The 19,464-nt window shown below is 38.1% G+C and overlaps 1 protein-coding gene across 2 annotated transcripts in view; it reads left to right on the forward strand.

The window, feature by feature from the left end:
• LOC126162331 (trithorax group protein osa) overlaps nucleotides 1–18,507 on the forward strand; it is a 66,261-nt gene extending 47,754 nt beyond the window's left edge. Inside the window, exons 6-7 of one of the 2 annotated variants that reach the window (XM_049918762.1) lie at nucleotides 6,495–7,409; nucleotides 16,896–18,507. In XM_049918762.1, the coding sequence (XP_049774719.1) occupies nucleotides 6,495–7,409; nucleotides 16,896–16,957 (977 nt within the window). In that variant the 3' untranslated portion in view covers nucleotides 16,958–18,507. The remainder of the gene's footprint in view (nucleotides 1–6,494; nucleotides 7,410–16,895) is intronic. The other variant, XM_049918763.1, reaches the window with a different exon arrangement.
• The last annotated feature ends 957 nt before the right edge of the window (nucleotides 18,508–19,464 follow it).

The following is a 19,464-nucleotide window of genomic DNA, read 5'->3' on the forward strand; positions in this document are numbered from 1 at the left end:
CCATGGAGCTCATAAACATGTATACTTGGCCACCATTGGCCAAAGGAAGTGTGATAAAATTAACTGATTACTTTGTTTCATCGGAGGGGAAAGTAGAATGGCAGTGGAGGTGTCTGTATATTTTAGCTTATTTTTAATCTTGGCATAAACATAAATGTGTTATGCTTATAATAAGTAATGTTTGCAAAATTTGAAGAGGAATTAAAAGACAATCTGTTAATCATCTAGCTCACAGCATTTTTGTGTCCTGTTTATGAATGCATTAGAATTGTAATAAAAGTAAAAATACTGTCTTCAAAAGGTGAAGAATGATTAAGAGGTAACCTCTTGGTAACACAGCTTGCAGCATTTTTCTATCCTGGTTTCAAATATTTTATTGTACAATAGAAAGAGATTTTAAAAAAAATTGCTTATGACATTCTCATAAAGTTTTTAATCTGAACAAAGTCCTCTGGCTTTTAATTCATTCAGTAGTGTTTCTTGATAAATATGTACTCCTCTATATCAATTTGCTCACCCAAATATTTCTTCTTTTCCTAACTTGTTGATTTTTGTCATAATTTTTGTTCAATACAACACTGTAAACATCCATTTACTGATCTCACGACATGTCTCTAGTGGAAACACTTCTGAAGATACTTGCGGCAAGTTGCTGAAATTAACTTGCCCAAGCAACTTGCAGAAGCAAAGTTGCGCATGTTTTTGTTGTAATGTAAACATCTCAGCAAGTGTTTGCAGAAGTTAGTTTTGGAAGTTCATTGTCTGTGGACAAGGGCCTGAAGGCAAATGCGCTGGGCTGTGCCTGAGCACATGCAAACGTCAGTTCCTGATGCTGTCGCTGTTACCCATCCAGTAGATATAATCCCAAATACATGTTTGAAAACATCTCAGTTTTTTTGTGTTTTTTGATTATTCTGCATCTTCTCCCCCACATTACCCTGAATAATTGAGAATATATTGCAGATATTAATGTTTCATGTGAAAAGATTGTAACCAAAATTTGTTAAAATTTGCCCACCTCCCCCTCCATCATTCTTGCAGGATTGATGGTAGACAATGTGAACTCTTTAAATGGAAAAGCAGCATACTTTCAGAAAACACAGAGCTGAGGAAGTGTTTTTATTTTGAACATATCCCAAAACACTGTTTAAAAAATGTACAGCATTGATAAGTATACATTTTCAGCAGACTTCCATAAAACTTAGACTGTTTGCAAAGCAACAAGCCATAGGTTTTCAAATCCAAGTAGAAGATTTTTGCCAAGGAAACTGTTTACTACACAGGAGTAAGAGTATGACTCCAATTAATATTGCCATGATTCAGTGCAACAAATGGGTGGTTCTTTTTATTGTGCCACACTAATTGGAAATCACTAAGACAAACTTAAGGCTAGGATAAATGTTTAACGTAAGGAAGGTACAGGTTGGACATCTTGTTGGTTGTCCCAACTAATCATGCAGTGATTGATACCTTCCCATCTCCCTGCTCATTATTAAGATGTGTAAAATTAAGTAACCTCTTGTGCTATATGTTTTGGCGTCGTTTTCATTCTTGAATTTCATAGTTTAAGGTTCTATTAGTCTGTTTCTTATATAAATGTCTGGTTATGTTATGACTGGGAACCTGGAAATGTGGCATTTGCTGTTGGTAAAATTAGCATCTGTTTTTTTTTTTTTTTGGGGGGGGGGGGGGGGGGGGGGGGGGAAAGGTGATTGTGAATAAAATAACCAGCTGAAAAAATTTCATGTTGGAGCACAAAAAAATACAAATGTACTCCTCTTAAAACGCTCTGACAGGAAAGTGGAGAATCAGCTGCCCTCAGTCCTCATTCCACCTTCCTCACCAAAAATTCTGGCATGCAAACATATTTACATTCTTTCAACATAGAAAATTCTAAATCCTTGTACCCAGTCTCTCTTTTTAGTGAAGACTTCACACTCAGCATCTCTCCCTCGCCGCCACTGTCTATACATGTCTCTCTCTCACTATCTCATCTTTCTCCTGTTGGCCCTTTCTCCTGTCTTTTCTCCTACTGTCGAAGTCTTCATCTCTCTGTCTCTCTCTCTCCCTCCCTCTCTCTCTCTCTCTCTCTCTCTCTCTCTCTCTCTCTCTCTCTCTCTGTCACTTTCTCTCTACCACCCCACCATCACTGTCTCCTCTCTCTTCCACTGTCACTGTCTCTCTGCTACTCTATTTTAGTGCAAAAAAAGTGTGAATACATTCACATGCCAAAATTTTTGGTGAGGAAGGAGGAATGAGGATTGAGGCAGCTGGTCCCCCACTGTCAGAGTCTTTTAAAAAGGAGCGTAATCACCTTTTTTGTACTTCAACAGGAGCAGTTTTCTGCTGGTTCTCTTCTTTTGTGTGCTACAGCGGGATATGTTGCTTATATAAAATGAATTCTGTAGATCAGTAAAGTTTTGACAGTTTATTTATATACATAAACACATTTACATACTCTGGGCACACAAGTAATAACTAAGTATGCATAATATAAGGTTAAAACAAAATCATCTCCCATCCAACGCAACTTCATGTCACACTATTTTACATGGAAATGCACAACATATTTATGCTACACCTACAGTATATCACAAAATGCAATGTTTAATTTGCAGGTACAAAGAATTTCGCACAAAAAAATCATTTTTGTATGGTGCTTAAGCTGCCAGGTGGCACTGTCGAATAATTGTCAGGCCAAAAAATCCTTTATAGACATAAAGTGCTCGTTATACAGAGGCCTTGTGCCACAAAATTTTATTGGTGAAAAAACAGTCACTAAAAACATAGTTCAGTGGCATCAGAACCTTGCGATGGCTCCAGAACTCTCGATATCTGTTCACTGTGCCAGTGAAAACTACATTTATGCCTCATGCAGATATTAGGTGCATAAGTATGGTAACTTTTGAATCTTTGGATTTCAGTAATGGGTTATGATACTGGAAAAAGTTTCAAAATTTCCAAAGATAATAAGTACAGGGTTATTACAAATGATTGAAGCGATTTCACAGCTCTACAATAACTTTATTATTTGAGATATTTTCACAATGCTTTGCACACACATACAAAAACTCAAAGTTTTTTTAGGCATTCACATATGTTCGATATGTGCCCCTTTAGTGATTCGGCAGACATTAAGCCGATAATCAAGTTCCTCCCACACTCGACGCAGCATGTCCCCATCAATGAGTTCAAAAGCGTCATTGATGCGAGCTCGCAGTTCTGGCACGTTTCTTGGTAGAGGAGGTTTAAACACTGAATCTTTCACCCCACAGAAAGAAATTGCATGGGGTTAAGTCGGGAGAGAGTGGAGGCCATGACACGAATTGCTGATCATGATCTCCACCACAACCGATCCATCGGTTTTCCAATCTCCTGTTTAAGGAAATGCCGAACATCATGATGGAAGTACGGTGGAGCACCATCCTGTTGAAAGATTCGCACATTGTGTCTGTTCACTTCACCATTAAGAAAAAATGTTGCTTCATCACTGAAAACAAGTTTTGCACTGAACGCATCCTCTTCCATGACCTGTTGCAACCGTGCCGAAAATTCAAAGCGTTTGACTTTGTCATCGGGTGTCAGGGCTTGTAGCAATTGTAAACGGTAAGGCTTCTGCTTTAGCCTTTTCTGTAAGATTTTCCAAACTGTCAGCTGTGGTACGTTTAGCTCCCTGCTTGCTTTATTCGTCGACTTCCGCGGGCTACGCGTGAAACTTGCCCGCACGCGTTCAACCGTTTCTTCGCTCACTGCAGGCCGACCTGTTGATTTCCCCTTACAGAGGCATCCAGAAGCTTTAAACTGTGCATACCATCGCCGAATGGAGTTAGCAGTTGGTGGATCTTTGTTGAACTTCGTCCTGAAGTGTCGTTGCACTGTTATGACTGACTGATGTGAGATTTCAAGCACGACATACGCTTTCTCGGCTCCTAGCGCCATTTTGTCTCACTGCGCTCTCAAGTGCTGTGGCGGCAGAAACCTGAAGTGCGGCTTCAGCCGAACAAAACTTTGAGTTTTTCTACGTATCTGTAGTGTGTCGTGACCATATGTCAATGAATGGAGCTACAGTGAATTTATGAAATCGCTTCAATCATTTGTAATAGCCCTGTACATATAGTATAGATATCAGTGATTTGTCACGAATAGAAATTATGGAAGTAGCCACCAGCACAAATTGGTACTTTGGTACCCAGAAATCATGTTCCTTTTTTTTTGGGGGGGGGGGGGGTGCTCAGTAACTGCTGATGAACAAATGTTGCTTTTATAATTCATCTAAGGCCCACCCGAGACCACACATAATGCAAAATAACCAGCAAATTTTCATAATTTACGTGGGCTGGAAGAACTGTGTAATTTTTGCATGTTGACTTCGTGTCGTGTGATAGACACAGTATGCCTATGATAGAATTCTCCTCCTCCTCCTCCTCCTCCTCCTCCTCCTCCTCTTGCCCCATCTGAGAAGTTGCATTTTCACGCACAGCTTTTTGTAACATATTGGTACCATGTGCTGTTCTGCACCAAGCAACAATAAAAGAGAACAGATAGTTTTAGTCTCTAGAATAAGAGCTTTTTGAGTGGAATATTTGCTTGTGTGAAAACTTGAAACAGGTTTTTTTTTCTGAAATAGTCTTTGATTGTTTCTTCTTTTGGCTCCATTTAAGCATTTTGTAAAGGATTGTTTCGCTGGAGCAGCAGCACCAGTGAAAAGAGTACTCTTCTGATCTAAGGTGTTTCTTGATATTATCTTTTCCCACCTGTGAGGTTTCAGAGCCCTCACATATATTTTTTTGTCTTTTCAGTTATTTATGTCTGATGAGCAATATGCAAAATCTGACTGATCTTGGATCGACAGTAATGCATTTGGCTGGTGAGTGTGTAATAGGGTCGTGCAGTGCAGCACAGTGCAGTACAGTACAGTAAAAAGTCTATTCTGGGAAGTTGTAGAGTTCAATATGGAAAGGAATGTTGATAATGAAGTTTATGCTCACATGTGCTTTGAGCCTTACTTTGAATAGATCCAGTTTGCATCATGTGTAAAACTTACTTTAAATTCAAAGAAAACAAGTGCTGCTCATGTCCAATCTTAAATAAGAAAAATCACAATAATGAACGGTAAATGAAGTCACTTTCATTAGCTCTGAAAGGGAGAGAATTAATATAATTCTACCCAGGTTGTAATGTAGGCAGATAGCATTATATACCCAGTTTGATAATTACAAAATCTGCAGAACATTGAGTTTGAATATGTTGCATAGAAGCCATGATTACCATATTTCAGAAACATTTCGTGGGCCATGCAACCCACACTTTGCAAAGATACAGATAGAACCGAAAATATAATTAGAGTGGAAGTAGAACCGAAAATAATGATAGTTTCACTTCACAGGAAGACTCTTGGTGTGGTTGTTATAATGGAGACAGTACAACGTAACAGGTGACCACAAGTGTTAACAAACGAGAACTTTGAATGCAGGATATGTGAGGAGCTGTGCAGTAGGAACAAGCACCACCTCCCAATCACAGATCAGCCAGGTTACACCCATATTCTGTATGTCTGCAAGAGCAGAATTGACACATGGACCACTGATCCTCCCTGGTATTGTGAAATTCACACTAAAACCCCGTGACTGACCAGGATTAGTTTCCTCATTCATTTCAAAAGAAGGAAAGAAATTAATAGACTATGCACAATGCAGGGCAAAGCAGAGTGCACAAAGCATTTGGTAATGGCTACCGCACAGTTTCATGTTGAGGTTGGCGATGTCTTAAACAATATAGTTCGGGCCCAACCTGTATCTTTTGGAATCATAGTTCAAAACACATTTCACCCAAAAGTGCCATGTTACATTGTCTGTAATTTTCAGTTGTACCAACTTCAGTTAACAGACAAATGTGCAAGTTTCATTGTTGTAAAGCATTAAGTCCAACAGCTGAATCCTACATTGCCATACACAGTGTGTATCCTAGAGAGACAATTCAACCATCCACTGTTCGATGTGTGGCCAGAGCATAAGTTACGAGCACACTGATACGTCATTGCTTTCGTTCATAGGTGTACCTCTTTATTTTGCAGATGGGTTCTTACACACATTCTCTTTCCAAATTGGGCTTTGCAAGTGTTGTGTAATACCATTACATGAAAATTGGTTACTTTTTCGATATTTAGATACAGAAAATAACCTATTTCAGACTCTCTGATAAAATAGTTTGTCTAGATACAGTTCACTGTGAAATAGGATTTATCACACAAATTCACATTTTGAGGCAGAATTCCCATCCCTATTTGCGTTTATTACAAATGTGAATTTTTCAGGTCCCTAGTTAGACATGTTCTGTTAAGTTGTTGAATGAGACAGAGGCCCAACAAAAACAGCTTCTTATCAAATGATCTACATCAGCTAACTATAGTTAAGCACTTTCTCCTTGCTTTACCTTTAAACTTGTGCTATAATGTATCTTCATGCAAATATATTCATTTTTCTTGCCTATTTCAGGGAATGCATTGTTCACAGGTTATCCAGGCAAAGATGTGGGAGTTGCAGAAAGGTGGAGTCCTGGTTGTGAAGACCGGTCTGAAAAGGATCAACGAAGGCCTCAGCTTGTAGAGTCAGACAAAACAGATATGCCTGAAATAGTTCCTGTGGTTACGGGACCTGTGGGTGGCCGAAGGCCAGGAGGTGTTGGACGTGGAAAAACCTCGAATCCCCCTGGTTTACAGACATTACCCAGAGGCCGTGGACCAAGTGCCGTTGTGCCTGAAAAAGGACTGCCTGGTGCAAGACAGCCACGTCCCAGTGATGGAAGTGGAGTCAGTATAGGTCCGCAGCAACAGCAACAACAACCACCACAACAGCAGCCTCAACAGCAGCAGCAACAACAACAGCCGCAGCAACAGCAGCAGCCACCTCAGCAGCAACCTGGGCAGCCGCCTCTACAGGATAGTCGCAAAGTCTTCACTGTACCAGCAGTCACTGCTGCAGATGTTGTTCATGTGGCTCCATACCCTCCCAGCACTAGTCCGCAGTACCTTCCAAATGGTGCATCAAGAGTGCCAGATGCAACCACTGGTGCTGTGCCCTACCAGCCAGCTGCTGGTGCAACAACTGCCGGTTTTGTGCCAACTGGCCACTTTGCAGGCCTTCACAGGTCTGGAACTGTGTTCCCAGGATTCAGCAGCTACTCATTAAGACCGACATTTCCATTCTCGCACAATGGTGAGCTGGTGTATCAGTATCATGGACCTCAGACACCGCCACCTCCTCCACCACACCCCACAACGTTTCTTCCAACTCCCGTTGTGTACTCCAGTGTCATGCCACCACCCAAAGTATCCTGTTACAACTGTGGAAGCCAAAACCACCATGCAGCTGACTGCAAAGAGGCTACGATAGAGGAGATAACTAAACCAAGTAAGTATAATCAATTGTCCTCTCCTTGGTAACAATAGCTGTAGTATTGAGAGCTTGAATTTATTCTTGCTGTTGACAAAGAGAGGACAGTAGTTGTATAAGGGCAGCCTAGCAGATAGCTACACAAGACCTATTTAACAGTAGAAACATTAGGCTTTCAGATCTGTGTGTCACTTTAGAGTGGAGTGAAATGAACATACTTTTTTGGTACCTTCAACTTCTCACAAAATATCTGCTGCGGAGAGTCATTGTTTACTAGTGGAAGCATATGGAGAACATGCTCTGTCAAAATAACATGCAGAGACTGTTTCAACGATTCAAAGAAAAAGATCAGAATCAGTGACAAAATATGTCCTGGTCGGTGTGGTGTACCATATGTTGCTATGTATGGTAAATGTTGAATGCTATGAGGCACAATTACTCAATTTGATTCACACACATAAATACAGGTACCAACAATATGCTCTGAGACATGACAAATTCATTCTGTTTCATGAATGCCAAACCACATGTTACAAACCAAGTGAAGGAAACCTTGAATGGACTTTGAGATGTCTTACTCCACCCACAAAATTTAAGAAGCCAACCCTTCTGTTTACCATTTGTTTTGGTCCATGCAACATGACCTTTATGAACAACACTTCCCATCTTTTAATTACCACAAAAACTGGCTTCATGAGTGGATCACCTCAAAAAACTTCATTATTTTTATTGCAGAATCCATTTGTTACCTGAAAATTGGAAAAAAGATTACAGTTGATGAAGGACACTACTACGAGTAAATTGTTTTATGCATTTCTTTTAAAATAAACATGTGGTTTCTGTCGAACAAACAGCGAGAATTAATTAAGTACCCAGTAGCAGCAATAAATCTCTCTAAAATGTGTGCGGAGTGTAATTAACTTCATGTATATGTGCCTATCTGCAGTACTGAATTTTTGTATCCTGAAGATAAATGATGGTCATAAATATATAAAGTTCAGTTAATTTGTATTTCTGCTTTATGGACTTATTTAAAGTACTCAGTGGTGGCCATAAGTTACAACTTTTCTGTTACCTGCTTCCCATTCTTCAGCATACATCCACATTCATTACCAAACTAGCTCATTACTTTAGGTTTTCATATGAAGTTTCTAAATTGGCTTCAGTGATAAGCTAGAGTGGGCCTTGTTGCATGTGTGTCATTTACAAAAATACTAGCTACACCCTTATAAATATTGTAAACACTGTTATAAATTTATTACACTCTACACGGTCTAATTGAATAACAAATGATTAAGTTTAACAATGCAGATAATCAATTTATGACAATATAATGTAATTGGATATATGAAAAACTACCCCCCAAGTGGCAGCAGGTGAACACACACATAAAAGAACATTCTTTTGTGTGTGTGTTCTCCTGCCACTGCTTAGTGAGTGTGTTTTTTTCTGTCGAATTAAATGAATGATCTTATTTTTCTACCCATCATTGTTGAGTGACTGAGGCAGCAATTACATTATTCACTCAAGTTGCACGATACCATAAGATTCAACATTAATCCATTACACTTGTGTTTATTGTGTTACCTGTTGAATGTTAAAAAATTGGTAATTGGCATTTTGTTGCCGGCCACGGTGGCTGAGCAGTTCTAGGCACTTCAGTCCGGAACCACGTAGCTGCTACAGTCGCAGGTTCGAATCCTGCCTTGGGCATGGATGTGTGTGATGTCCTTAGGTTAGTTAGGTTTAAGTAGTTCTAAGTTTAGTGGACTGATGACCTTAGCTGTTAAGTCCCAGAGTGCTTAGAGCCATTTGATTTCAGCATTTTGTTAAATCTGAGTTGATAAACAGGGAGTGGAAATGACAACATACTGACTAGCCTTTCATTTAGATTTTCTCGTCTATTACTAGTAAAGATAATCACTCCTTTTGCCTTTCTCCTCCAAGCATTTCAACATTTCTCTTCCTCTATCTTTAGGCAAGGAGCTGTTGCATTAATTAAGAAATCTTTATACATATGCTCAATGATTCACAGCACTATATATCATGTCCATATACATTTTTCAACTCTCTCGCATGCGTGGGGGGGGGGGGGGGGCGGGGCGCACACGTGCGCATGCCGTTTTCGCCTTCTACATCTTCACCTGCTTCTATCAGAGTGGAAGTTTATGGGAAAAAAGTGGAATAGTAGAGATCAAATTGAATAAAACTTACGTGTCATTAACAAAAATAATCCATTTTTGAAAATATAATTGGATGGATAAAAAAAATCTTCTCCCCAAATTATAGCAGGAGAAAAAACACAAAAGTTATGGAAATGTGCAAGCTTTTGAAGCCAGTGATTCCTTCTTTTGGCAGAAGGGTTGAGGGTGAGGAATAGGGATGAAGGAAAAGGACTAGTGAGGTTTAGGAAATAGGCAAGCTGTGGAAAAGTTACCCAGAACTTCAGGTCAGGGGAGACCTTCAGGCAGGATGAGAAGCAAAAGCTGACTCCTAACCTGGGATTCTTACATAACAAGCTGACTTATGGAAGTGAATATTATAATCCACACTGTACTGAATCAGAGTTCAGCAGTGGTATCCAGTGATATGTATGTATGTTAATGGCAATTTCAATTAACACCATTTACAATCATCTTCTCAAGCAGCCATAGGCTGATCACTTGTGAAATTTTGTTAAATTAATGCCAATTATGCTGTTAGGTCACTGATTAAGACAATGAATTTCCTTCAACATTTGAATATGCACTTTCACCCAGTAACACATAAATTAACCTGTTTCACATTACACTGAATACCCATCCACATCTCTATTATTTTGATACTGGTAATAATTGCACTTTATTGAAACTTTATAACTGTAATGGGTAGTGCGAAATCTTGAACAAGTGAGTTAATGTATTTCACTTTAACGCGAAAAGGTAAACAGAAAAAGAAGTGAAGTAATAGTCACCAAACAGTAAAACACATACAGTGCTTCATGGGAATAACTGTTCACTGAAAGTGTGTTGTGGAGTTGTTGGCTCATCTTTTTTCTTCCTGGTGTCAGCCAGGCACAGTCAGCTGCTATGTTGTTTTAACGTCTTCTACATCTTTGTCCTTATTTAGTCTAAGTTGTAATCTTGACATGATACCATCTTTTCGTGCTTCAGTGTGGGTACACACAAGTTGCAGCAGTTTTGTTGCTTTTAATTTCTATTGTTGTTTTCTATTCCTGTGCCACTTGTCTCTTACTATTTTCGTCCACACACTAAAGACCTTGCCGTTGTGCGCCCAACACACACTATCCATTCTGTTCCCTGAAACTAAATAATGCCCTTAATGAACCATCAAGCCCTTTTTTATTCCCAAGCGTTTTATCATTGTAGTAAATGATCAAGAGATCAGGACGCATTTTAAGGAACTAAGATTTAAAAGATGCAGAGAAACAATACACAGTTGCCTCCATTTGTTGCCTCTGTATGTTGAAGTATCACAGCCTCCACAAGGACAAGTGTTAGTTGAGCCTGTGAAGGACAGAGAACATATTAATACACGGAAAAAGTCATCCTCTTGTGCTGACCACCAGTGATGGAAACAACAAAATAATGAGACATCTAATACTAAAATAAATATGTTACCAGATCAGTATACAATGGCATCCATACTGATTATGGAATAATTCATGTTGATTTATGGCCAAGGACAAAGTTAAATTACCGTCTACCTTCAGAAAAACTGTAGTACGTCCTGTACTGGTATCTAACAGCTACTGTGTTACAAAGAAAGTTATTGGAAATAGTATGTGCCCGAATTCTTGATTCGGGGTCAAAGTATCAGTTTGTAGAATATGTTTGAAGCAAAGCATTTCACTAAAAATATTAAACTCTATCGTAATTGAAGACATTTTCCAGTATACACTTTAGTTTTAGTTGTCAGTATGTTTTTTGATTGGTGTAGGTTTGATCTTGGTGACACTGTAGTACTGCTTGACAAATAGTCTTCATAGACTGTTTCTACTTAAAGTTCATTGCTTACTTGCCGTAATAGGCTATTTAAATGGAGAAATATTTCTTCATTTTGAACAGTATCTCATCCGTTTCAAAGAGCTCTCTCAGCTGTCCCATTTTCTGTGGGTTGTTTTTCACTTCTGTCAGTTATTCTGTTGTAGTCGATTGTGTTGCAGTTGAGGAGTCATGAGCTGACAAAATGATATGACAGTATTGGTTTTGCTGAAGTTCATACAAAATACTATTCTTACTTAAAAAACTTTGATGGACCTTGTGGCCTTGATTCAAATGCTAAAATAACTAGGCTGACTTAAGTGAGTGCTGACATACATTTTTGCAGGACTGTGAGACACCTGGTGCTTTTCTCACAAGTTTTTTCTGCTTTAAAATGACTGGGGCAAAACTAACTTCTGAACCACTGAAAGATGATCACTGATTTATTGTGAGTACATTACATTGGGGTCAAATAACTCAGTACCCATTCTATATACTAAGTCCACTGACACGCCAATCCTGTTTGCATTGTATTTCACTTACATTTTTCGTGAGTGACTGATGACCTATGACAGTGATGCTAGCCAGATTAGAGGTTGAGGGAAGTCTTAAAAGAACACACTGGTGCTTTTTAAGAGCTTCAGATGGTATGGAAACCATGCCAGGCATCGTGTGACTTTCCACCACTGACCTGAAACACAGTGGTTTTATCGTAGGATGGCAATTCCTCTGGAAAACCCAGAAATCTCAGAGAATTAAATTTTACCTGGAAAAATCAGGGAAATTCAGGGAATTTCATAAAATCTGAGGACATCCTGCATTTTTGACGTAGCATTGAAACAGAATTTTATCGAGTTTTATAAATCACAAATTTTAAAGTTAGAAGTGTGTTAACAATACTTTACATGTGTCACCTGGTCAGACAGTGGTACACATCTCGTTTCTATGAGATACAAATTTTGTTAACTGAAAAAGTAATGCTTCACATTTCCCAGCTGAAAAAGTACGTATACAATATCAAATTAAGAATGTTTTTTATTAAGTAAACTATGTATAAACTTTTTGTATAAACTAGTTTACAGAGATTCCATCAAAAGAGTTAAACCTGACTAGGACTAGTAGGGGGGGGGGGGGGGGGGGGGGGGAATGTTCCCAACAACCCTTTCATTTACAAATTGTCATTCTAAATGACTTTCATTACTGTCATGATCGATCTTACAACCGCCGACACAAAATGGTCACAGTGTTGTAGCCGTAAATATTGGCCGCATTCTTCCCATGTATATTTGGTAAGTCCTGTCATTCGCTTTTGTTTACGGGCTTCAGTATAAGTTGTTGCAGAGGTGCTCAAAGTTTGTGGTATTTTACCTTAAAGAAGTAGTTCTCTAAGATGTAAGTCCATACCACTTGACAAGTGTGGGAGCTTTGATCGCCTAATCCAGTTACTATGAGCTCTTTACCCAGCTCACCAAGGAAAACTGTGCAAGATGGAATGTTTTGTCCATTCCCCAGGCAAATGACTTGACTCTTGAGGCCAACTACATTTATTTAGAAGATGGAAAACACTACCATTGGCCATCTTTTTGTGCCTCTTTGGGTACTGTAAGCAGAACACATTTGTCAACCACGTCCACAACAAGTTTGTTTATTATAATACATAATCATTTCTGGTTTTCTGTTCTTCCCACTTCCTTCATCAATTGCTCCATCGAAATGTATCCTGGAAATCAAGAGCACGTTCTTTTTATTATTTTGTTTTATGGCACATATGAAACCATAGTGCCATCTTTATTGAAAGCAAAAATGCTGGAGAATGCCACCTTTCATTTCTTTTGGAATTTGCCATGTGTTATTTTTCAAAATCCCCACATAGGACAGGCTATATTTTGTTGATAAGGTGTGAAGGAGAGTAACATCACTGAATTGGTTGCCAGCTGTTATATTACAACCTGATTTAGTAAGAGTGGCAACCAGGCATTGAACAACATATCCAAAGATCTATTACTAACCTAGAAAGGGCCACCATGTTGCTTGCTTGCATAAATTTCCATGTTTCATGTATAATACATGTTTGAATCAATGGCAGGAAGCATTTAACTCCATATTTAGCTGGCTTGGAACGTATATATTGAATAAAGTCACACCTTCACCTAAAAGCCTCCAATTTTTCATCGATGACAACTTCTTCTCCCAGTTGATAACTCTATTGACAGATCTTGATGAATTTTTCAAAAATCTTCGTGATAAGGGAAAGGTGATTGCGCACTTTTTGCTCTTCTCTGGTTTGGCGGTCATCGAATCCTAGGAGTTTGAATTAAGAAGCAAAACTTATTGACACCCGTGGTGAGACAGAATATCTCAATCCCAAATGCATAACCAGCTCATAAATCTGAAACGTTCACATTGCTTGCCATATAAGGTCCAGCAATATAGAGGACATCAATAAATGCTTTTATCTCAGTTTTGTCACTCTTTTTAGTGACTCTGTCACATGAATAATCATGTTGGATTACATCAGTATATTGGTTAGTGAATATTACAACCATTTCTAGTATGCTGTCATCAGATAAATAGAGCCAGCTTTCGAGAATGGTCTATGACTCTCTTGCCTTTCTGACTGTGCCTGGGAGATGTCTTATGAGGTTGTGTTTGCCCCTCTTCCTATGTGGATAATGTGCTTTTCTCCATGAAATTGAATCCGATTGTTTTCTTCCATGCTTTGTGAGACAAACAGAAGAGGTCTCATTGTCTTCACAATCAGGTGGTGTGTCTGAATCACGTTTTTCAGTGTCTGAGTGTTAAATGCTATTGACATATTCTGTATTCCTAAATTTCCAGAACATTTTTGACACTGTACCACATAAGCAGCTTGTAGTGAAATATGCTTATGGAATATCATCTCAGTTATGTGACTGGATTCGTGATTTCCTGTCAGAGAGGTCACATTTCGTAGTAATTGACGGAAAGTGATTGAGTAAAACAGAAGTGATTTCTGTTGTTCCCAAGGTAGTGTTATATGCCCTTTGCTGTACCTTATCTATATAAACGATTTAGGAGACAATCTGAGAGCCTTCTTAGGTTGTATGCAGATGACACTGTCATTCATTGACTAGTAAAGTCATCAGAAGATCAAAACAAATTGCCAAACAGTTTCCACATGAGTGCTAAAAAGAATCTGTTAAACTTTGGTTACATGATGATCAGTCAAATCTAAAGGCTGTAAATTGAACTAAATACGTAGGAACTACAATTATGGACAACTTAAATGAGAAGGAACACATGGAAAATGTTGTGGGGAAGGCTAATCAAAGACTGTGTTTCATTGGTAGGACACTTACAAAATGTAACAGATTTAGTAAAGAGACTGTCTACACTAAGCTTGTCCGTCCTCGTTGCGAATACTGCTGCGTTGTGTGGGATCCTTACCTGATAGAATTCACGGAGTACATTGAGAAAGTCCAAAGAAGGGTAGCACATTTTGTATTATCGCGAAATATGAGAGAGAGTGTCACCGAAATGATACAGGATTTGGGTCGACATCATTGAAACTAGGTGTTTTTCATTGCGGCAGAATCTTCTCACGAAGTTTCAGACACCAACTTCCTCCTCAGACCTGGAATTCTCAGGGAATTTTTTTCCAAGTTTGAGCATCCACCCTTTATGGAATCAGTCCAGTAATATGGGTGAACCTGAAAAAATGTTGTTCAGATGTGCTCATTATCACAGAATGAAAGAAATTGCCAGATTTGTTGTTGTATCAATGCAGACCATCCAACATGTCTACAAGGGATACTGTAACACTGGCAGTCATGTAAAACAGTGTCAGAACAGTGGTCATAAAAAGATGCAAACTTACAGGGACAGGAAAGGAGTGTCACATCTTATAAGTGACACTTGATTTCAAACCCATCAGGCATTGGTGCTGTTGTTGAATGCAAGTCCACCTCAGCTAATTTCCAAGTGAACTTTGTGAAGGTGACAGCAATCAGTAGACATTTGGTGATGGGTATCTCAAGGAAGGCCATCAATCACAGAGGCGCACAAAGCTGCACATCTGCAATGGGCAAATCAATACAGAATCTGGGCAGTACCTGACTGGAGGCATGTGGTGTGGTCCTATGAGTCACAATTTTGCCTCCTTTTCAGATGGTGTGAGACTGGTGAGTGCACTGATGACCCAATGAGCTGCTTAACCCACAATGTGTGGAGTGTGTAGTTCAGGCCAAAGGTGCTTTTGTGATGTTTTAGGGGTCTTATTTCAGTGTTCTAGATGTTCTGGTATTGCCTTTTCTTCCACATCATTGTGCCGATCATGCTGTGGGTAATCCCATCTTCTGGGGTGACAAAAACTGCACATATATGTTCCTGCCTGATTTGATGAAAACCAAAACACCTCAGTGGGCCTCTTAAATCACATGACCTTATTACTCCTGTAGAGAATACCTGGAACTATTTCAAATAGTGGGTGAAATGCAGCAATCGGCATTTCCACATTTTGGTAACTGTGCAGTATCTAGTCGTCAGTTAGTGGCTTCAGCTCAATATAGCATACCTGAAGAAACTCAATGAAATTAGCTAGAGACATTGTCACAGTGTGTGGCGCCTCCTGGAAGTGACTAATTTTTTGTCCAGTATGCTTAGTAAGATTATGACTCTTGATTTGGATAACTTTGTAACCTGTCTATGTAATGTGGTGGTTTCAGACATAAGAAAACCAAAACTTTTGTGTCCCATGGTTGTTTTTATAGTACTCATTCCAGAAACACAGAGAATACACATGCAGAATTGATCTTTACCTTCCCAGGCGATAAACGGATGGCCATGACTTACCTTCAGGACGCAAAATTCTTAGTATATTCGGTAAAAACACTTAAAAGCAGAAAATGCTAGCCCTGGCTTTTGAAACATGTATGTTCCTGCCTCAGCTATGAAAGAGGAATTGGTTGGAAAGGAGGGGCTGGTCACTTAGGCCCTAAGTTGTGTGTGATCCACATATTGTCCAAATGAAACTGAAGACTGTGTGTCTTAGGAAATTGCAAAATATTCCTCAAGAACTAATGAATACCTTACTGAAGCCATAACATACATGTGGTGACAGAACATATTAGAGGGCAATAGTTATGATTTCGTTATCTGTTACAGCTATTTAACCCTGATCATGTAAAAAACTATAACAGAGCAAATGCAAAGACAGTGTTGCCTGAAGCTTTTCAAAATATTTTCAGTAAGTGAAATACACTGAGTGATGGTTATGAAAGATGACGCAACACCAAGTAAAAATATGGCCCTGCAATTAGTAACAGAACATAAATGTACAAAATACGTGACGCAGAGTTTCCTCGACTGACTCATCCATTATTTATAGCAGAGGTGATGCAACCATTTTTAATTGAAAATGCATAAAGTCAAAATTTTTAATTCTAAATTAAGTGAAAAGAAGATGCAAGAAGCCACAGGAGGCAGCACTGCTTCCATCGTGACATTTCTGACGATAATATTTACACCTCTTTTTTATTTTCAGGCCAGTATCGTCTGGATTATGCTCCATATCAGAAACAAGCTGAATGTTCGACTGAGAAGTGACCCTCACGGCACAAGCTGGTACAGGCGTTTTCTCCTGGTGAGTCTTCTCACACATACCCACGTCACCTGCGCTCTTACTTGTACTGGCGGCTTCTACATGCTGTGCGCTCAAAGGGTAGGAACAGTTCCTAAAATTTTCAAAGAGCTGCACCCTACTCCATTCATGGAAAGTGTGTCTTTTTGAAGTTGTGTGATTCACAGCAATTCGATTAAAATTGCTTCCATGATCGATAGCTCGGGGGAATGATCACGTCCTTTTGAACCCCATTGTATTGTAATATATTAAAGATGCTGTACAAATGTTTGTGTAAATGTAAAGTATCAGTTACCACGGCATATGAAATGTCAGTCACTTTTTTATTATATTTTTGTTTCAATGCCAACTGAAAATGTGTGCATCCAGTACCAACCATGTTCCAGAGAACCTGAAAAACCTGTGTGTATCTATAAGTAGGTGGAAATGGAAAACTGTCCATTTTGATTATTTTTATTGTTTGTCATCTAGAAGGTGTAAAGTTCAGTGGATTACTTTAGATAACCATTGAAGGTGTAGAATTGCTCTTTTGTCTCCCCTGTGATTAAAGATTATTGTAAAATGTATTTCTTATTTTTTAACTGTGTTATTTCGTACAGTTTTATTATGCCTAGGCAGTTTAACAATGGCATTTTTACTACTCTGCTGAAAAATACATTATTTTTAAATCGTACAATAGTAGTTTGTACGAAAAATATTTGACATTTATTATTTTGAATTTTATTTTGTAATCAAGTATGGCTCTGAATTTTGTGATACTATGAATTATTGTATGAAATAGTAATTTATTGTTACAGTGTAAAATTTCTGTACAAATTCACTGAATGGCAGTCCACAATTTGTGTTGTTGACATCTCCACACTCACACAAAATGAACTACATACATCAGTGCCACAGATATAACAGGCCATTATGAGCTAATCATCCTAGTGCCGTGCCTTTTGGTAACGTAATTTTAATTCAGTAGATGCATCACAGACTACTGTTTAATCCATGTAACATGTATGTGTGATATAGATCAAAACCTTGTTTTAGTTATAGATTCTATTTATTTATTAAAAATTATTTAAGTCCATTGTAAAGTGTTGCTTGGTGTACTGTACAAAACAAAAAAAGTATTGTGTTTTATAATTTAAATTGTTGATTGTGAAACTGTATGAGAAGGGACTGGCAATAATTGTTATTGATATTAACTTCCATTTATATATATGTCATGCAGCAGTTTGTTGTATCGTTGGTACTTGGATGCATTGTGTGTAATTTATGGGCTAGCTGTGCCTCTTGTACATAACAAAAATGTAAAAATGCAAACTAGTGTAAGATTGTTTTTGAATAATGTGATCTGTACATACATATACAAATTATATATATATATATTATATTATAAATATATGCAGTTATGTCATAAAAATTGAAATATATTTGTAAATTCAGTTGTAATGAATGCATTGAAACATTTTACCACTGTATAAAAAAAAAGAAAAAGAAAAAAAATATTGCAATAAATAACTGTAAAACTCCGAATGACTGTATTCTGATTGCTGTTTATTTGTTGTTTTTTGAATCTGTTTTCACATTCTATTCATATTGTAAATCTGAGCTGCAAAATTCTCAAATATTAGCAGTTGACAAATAATATCCAAAATTTACAAAGGTAGAAGTATGTGGATAAAAGTGTACATGTCTACAAAATTACTTTTCCTTCTGCACTCTTAATTTCATTCCAGCAATTTCTTCTGCAATATCTTTTATTATTATGTTGATCACACAACTTGCATTCATTTTAAAAAGTTTCATATAATATATTTATAATGTTTCTATACATGTGAGGATAGAATTTACCCTGCATACCAAGAAATAGATTGTTCTAGTTACAAATCTACCTAATTAGAGTTGGACACCCCAAAAGAGCGCTGAAAAAGGCATGGTGTATTGTAAAGAAAGATCTCTTACATGTTGGTAATCAGCTGAGTATTAAGTAGGCAACACAGGAATTTTTTCATACACCACACACAAATATTAAAAAAATACGTAAATAACAAGTCTAAAGTACAGAACATTAAATTGCGGCAAATGTGACTCGGTGTGGAGTGCAGAGTGCTACAGAACTGAAATCTAACTGGTAATAGTTAATGAGAGACATTCATAAACGTGAAGTTCAAAGCCATGAAGACCTTTCTGTTGCAATCTCAGAAGGTGAGTATTTATTACGTGCTCCATCTTTCACTCCAAACTTGACATTCACTATTTCTTCCCTGCCATCTTTTTTGTTTCAGTTTGAGATTAGCTTATTTTAATATTGTTATTGAAATATTATTAGTCCTCTGACTTTCGTCATTACTGTAATTTCTTTTAATGCTTTCCTGGTTTTGCATTCTGTTTTCTTCCAATATGTAGGTCAGTTTCTTTGTCTACTGTTAATTGTCCTTAGTATTAGTCTTTCACCTGGCACACTATTTAATGCTAAAATACG

This window comes from Schistocerca cancellata, chromosome 2 (genome assembly GCF_023864275.1).
Source record: "Schistocerca cancellata isolate TAMUIC-IGC-003103 chromosome 2, iqSchCanc2.1, whole genome shotgun sequence".
NCBI lineage: Eukaryota > Metazoa > Arthropoda > Insecta > Orthoptera > Acrididae > Schistocerca > Schistocerca cancellata.